The sequence below is a fragment of the Mytilus trossulus genome, chromosome 8, assembly GCF_036588685.1.
Source record: "Mytilus trossulus isolate FHL-02 chromosome 8, PNRI_Mtr1.1.1.hap1, whole genome shotgun sequence".
In the NCBI taxonomy this organism is placed as follows: domain Eukaryota; kingdom Metazoa; phylum Mollusca; class Bivalvia; order Mytilida; family Mytilidae; genus Mytilus; species Mytilus trossulus.
Genome location: NC_086380.1, coordinates 70,910,257 through 70,915,661, shown reverse-complemented (window position 1 = coordinate 70,915,661; position 5,405 = coordinate 70,910,257). Strand labels below are relative to the sequence as shown.

The following is a 5,405-nucleotide window of genomic DNA, read 5'->3' as shown; positions in this document are numbered from 1 at the left end:
TAACATGGTAAATATTGTCTTGCCAATCTTTTTTTTCTAATTTAGAGATTCACCATATACATTTGAGTTTTTAAGATGATACATAAAACTTGAATTGCATCCCCCTATATTATATGTTTATCGATGACGGGCATGTTATTTTGTAGCCGATATCTTCGAACACTCCGTTTTAGTTATACAATTACCTTAATGGGTACAAGCACTGTTGTTTCAGGGGACAGATTTGTCAAAATTAAACGACGACGGACACAAAGTGGTGCCAATATCTAACAGATGATGACGTACGCTAACTGAGCGGTAAAGCTCACCTGGCTGTGCGTGCTAAGTGAGTTAAAATCAAGCGGACGATTGACATAACGCGACACAAATTACGAATCATAGAAAAATATATATCAAACCTTCAATATCGTGTTAGATTTTTTTCCCTCATAAAATCAATAAGTGTTTTGATAGATTATCAACTAAACAATTAATATGTGTAAATTAAAGTTTGTTTTAAAATAAAGGACTAAGTAACATTTTAAAGAATAATACTTTAAATAGCCTTTAATTGAATTTCAGACAAATCAGACAATAATGAAAAGCAGTGTTAAGGCAGTTATGTCTTGCAGGTTGATCAATTTGATGAATGAAGAACATTTTAGTATGGCTTCTTGTTTTCTTTCTTTGACGTATTTTTATTGCGGAAACAATTCTAGTTTAGTCGATAGCTAACACTTTTTTAGTGAAAGGAACGCATCGTATGAAACATGGCTTGTATTCCACTTTTTCTACAAAACAAGACATTGGCTGGTTGGTTCTATTTTAATTCCATGTAAATAAAAGCTTTGCAAGTTAAATGATATCATACACAGTTCTATGTACTCATCGCCACAAACATACAGTGTGTTTCCAGATTTGTCCAGCCATATGTCAGAGAGATTTTTAATATTCCCGCACTTCGAAAGTAGCGTTTTCATTTTTTCACCGTTTTCAGAAATGACATGGATCGAGCCGGATTCATCCCCTTCATATGTTAATCCTCGAGCACTGACGGCTAAGCTATTAATTTTCTGCAATTTATTCTTGTTATAAGAAAACATTTCTTCCCCGTCAACAGAAATGCACCTTATATGAAAATCTTTAGTGGTATACATAAAGCGTTTTCCCTTTGGATCCACAGCCAATGCATTCAGCCCAGAACAATCAGTGTCAGTTTTAAAACAAGAGGTCAATAATTTGGAAGATGAATCCGAAAGTTTCTGCAATTCACTACCAACGATTGCGTAACAGTTTCCAGCATACGTACAAACACCACCATTTGGGGGAGGTTTTCCCTTTATTGCCTTATATGAGCGGAATATAGTGTCATACAAAACACGTAACAAACAGTTATCGTAACATGAGACAAGAAACGATGTGTTCTTTGGGTTAAATGAAACTCTTTTAGGATTATGACACACTTTATATTCTTGTATTACTGTTCCATCATCAAGATTTAATTTTACTAACTTACATGGTGCGGTACATAAAACTAAACTTTCAGTCGAAATGCATACACCTCCAGTTATTTTATACCCATTGAGATACATTGTTCGCTTTTTTGATAAACGAATATCTATACAAGAATCAAGAGATCGTAACCCAATCAATGGTTTGTTTATTGACTCCGTTATGGAAATCCTTCCAATACAATCTCGTTGGTTAATTTGTCTCAATATTTCGTCAACGATAAATTGAACTTCCACGTTGCTGGTTACCTTAAGTTGCGTAATTGCTTCCCTCATTTTTAACTCAATTTCGGACTTTGATTTTTCAAGATGAACAAATATTTGGACTGAAGACCCATAACAATTAACAAGATTTGTTGCACTGTTTATACTTTGGAGGTTCTCTAACAAAGTACTTAAAGACTCAATTTTCTGTTGCTGCTTTAATTTGTTTTCGTCTTGTTTCAGTGCGAGTTCTTTCTTGAACGAAACCAACAGTTCATCAAGCTTATCTTTCATAGATTGAACATGCTGTGCAGCTGTGGTTTCAATTTCGACAAATGATTCCATTAGTTTTTCTTTGTCTCTTTTGCTTTCTTGTAACAACTTGTCTGTATCATTTTCCTTTATTGTTAAATCCTTTTGAAATTCTTCCAACGCATCTTTATTCACTGAGGGAATTTCTCTCTCTTGAACATTGTCACATTTCCTGTGTTGTAATGTTAAACAAAGGACGCACAAAATTTGTTTGTGATCAACGCAATAAGCTTCCACGCGCTTAGATTTATGAACTGGGCACGAATCCGAAATAATGCTAAGATCAAGATCATGTTTATCCATGCTTATTTGACTGATCTGAACGACGGTATGATCAGCAGAAAATTTCATAACCTTATGTAACTTAATACATTGATCACAAAAAGAATCCCTGCAGTCTTGACACCAAAATTTAGCCTCTGACCTTATATTTTGTCGCGAACAAGTGTTACATTCATTTTCATTATCTTTCTTTTCAGATTTCTCCATTGTAGAACCTATCTGAATATCAGGCAGTAGCGATACCCACCGCGATAAAGGTATTTCTGGTTTGATAACAAATAAAACTGCTCTACATATAGGACACAAATAATCTGAAGGATTGAAATCTACACTAGGCTCTGTCGCTGAAAGGAATTCCTGAATACAAAGATCACAAAATGTGTGTAGACAAGGTAAACGTTTCGGTGATTTGAGTTTCTCTAAACAAATAGAACAGGTGCAGTTTTCTTCGGAGTAAATAATCTGACCTCCAGTCGCCATTTAACTTCCTGTAAGACAGTAAACCTGTACCTGATAAGCATGACTAAAAGTAGAAATAACACCTAAAACCTTGAAACTGGAATATTGCTAAAGTTTTTTACTCAATCTTCAATTTTTATAATTAATGTTGGGGCATATTGGCCGTCGAATTAAATTGTTATTGTCAGTAAAAAAGGACAAAAGATAGACGGTCAAAGCATAAAACATATTTTTAACAAGAGTGCACACACTGAAATGTCTCGCCTTCTTTACTTATCATTGATATTATGTTGATAGTCCTAAGTATAAAGCTTTATCACAACTGTCACATAAACGTTACATTAATCAAGAACAGACAAATGAACCATGAAAATGGGGTCAAGGTCAGATGAACCATGCCAGGCTGACATGTACAGCTAACAATGCTTCCATAAAACAAATATAGTTGACCTAATACTTAAAGTTTAATAAAAATAGACCAAAACACAAACATTTGACATTGAGCAATGAACTATGAAAATGAGGTCAATGTCAAATAAAACCTGCGCGACTAATATATAGATCATAAAATATTTCCATACACTTAATATAGTTGACCTATGGCGTATAGTATTTGATAAAAAGACCAAAACTGAAAAAAAATAACTTTGACCACTGAACCATGAAAATGAGGTCAAGGACATTGGACATGTGACTGACGGAAACTTCGTAACATGAGGCATCTATATACAAAGTATGAAGCATCCAGGTCTTCCACCTTCTGAAATATAAAGCTTTTTAGAAGTGAGCTAACACCGCCGCCGCCGTAGCCGCCGCCGCCGGATCACTATCCCTATGTCGAGCTTTCTGCAACAAAAGTTGCAGCCTCGACAAAAACGGTTTGGTGTCATCCACAAAATGTATATGCTTAAGTCCACAGATATGATTGCATACATTTTAAAAAATGAAAGAAAAAGAAAAAGAACTGAACAGGCAAATCTTCGAATTCTCGGCAATGAATTTTAACATGCAAAATATAACATATTTCTGAATTGAAAGTTTTGATAACGGCTCGAAAATTGCTTGTTTCAAGGACGTGTTTATGTTATTTTACCTCATTGTTTGAATTTAGAAATGTTTATAATTTAAAAGAAGAATTTTGATATTTAACAGTATTGTATGACATGTTAGCGTACATAAATCAAATTTCAACAATTTGTGATGAGATTTGTCACAGTACAAAAGCTTTGAAGAAAACTTGCAACAAATCTACCACTTATTGTTATCATATTGCTTATAGCTTCAGAGAAACAGACCAAAGTACGATCATTGAACAATGACCAATTATAAAGGGATAAAGGATAGATCACCCCTGTCACACAAGATGTACGCCATGTAATCGTTCCATTCACCAGGCTAGATAAAAAAAAAAATATACCTACATTCAAAAATCTAACAAATATATTCGATTGTTTGAATTGATGATTTTTTTTCATATTATACTTAGTTGGTTTCATCATCTTTATATTGAAGAAATAGTTAATTGGTGTTTTATTTACTCCCAGTAAGTCATCATGAAACAATCATCATTCCTCTTTGCAAAACATTAAGTAGTCCTGTAATTATTGCTATAGGAAAAATGTTGTTTCCGTCTCGTTTCTATCACCTCAATTAACACTTTTCTCGTTGTAATTATTTTTTAACCTTAAATAAAAAATAAATTTAAAAAAAACGTGCACCAACCATATTTAACTGCAGAACAGCTAAAAGAGAAACCAAAAAGGACTACACAAATACCAATGGAAAATATCAAATCATCTACGTAAAACAACTGTGTTTGATAATCAAACGAGCCTCAAAAATCAGAATGTATGAAATAAGAACCCACCGAAATGTATTGCAATAAAATGCTAAAGTTTAGCATATTCTACACTCACGGTGAGTGGAAGAGCCTATGTGTAATGTAGGATAAATCTCTGGGCAGTTTCTCCAATAACATACATATCTCAAAATCCTTAAATGGCTGAATAAAGGTATGATACATGAGCCTTTTGAAGACGAATCGCGCGTCTGACGTAAATGTATAATTTTATTCCTAGCATCTATGATGAGTTTATATACATGTTATCTTTCACATAGGTGAGGGGAGTTTTAACCTTCAAATTTAGACGTGCAGCTCGGTTTTGATAAACACCTCCCAATATATAGTTATGCCAAAATCCCTTCACATTTTTAAATATTTCAGTAGAATTTCAAATCCCATTTAGGTTTCTATGATGAGTTTATTTTCAACCAGTGGGTCGATGCCACTGCTGTTGGAGATTTATTTCCCCGAGTGTATCACCAGCCCAGTAGTAAGCACTTCTGTGTTGACTTGAGTTATCATTGATATGTACATAAGTATTAATTAACTGTTAACAAAATTTAGAATTTTTGAAGTACTAAGGCTTTTCTACCTCAGAAAAAGATTACCCTAGTTGTAATTGGCAAAACTTTCATGAGTTTTTGGTCCTCAATGCTCTTCAACTTCGTACTTTATTTGGCCTTTTAACATTTTTTCATTCACTTATGAGTCTTTTTTAGATGAAACGCTCGTCTGGCGTCAATCCTGGTCAGATATATTTCCTAATTTTGATGACATCATATATAGTTTTTTTACCCTGTTGGGCCAGTTTGAAT

At 33.8% G+C, this 5,405-nt stretch overlaps 1 protein-coding gene across 1 annotated transcript; it reads right to left on the bottom strand.

Moving 5' to 3' along the window:
• Positions 1-589: 589 nt before the first annotated feature.
• Positions 590-2,771, bottom strand: LOC134682101 (E3 ubiquitin-protein ligase TRIM45-like). Its single transcript, XM_063541697.1, has one exon. The coding sequence runs from the start codon at positions 2,766-2,768 to the stop codon at positions 771-773; it is 1,998 nt and encodes a 665-aa protein (XP_063397767.1). The 5' UTR covers positions 2,769-2,771; the 3' UTR covers positions 590-770.
• Between the last annotated feature and the right edge of the window lie 2,634 nt (positions 2,772-5,405).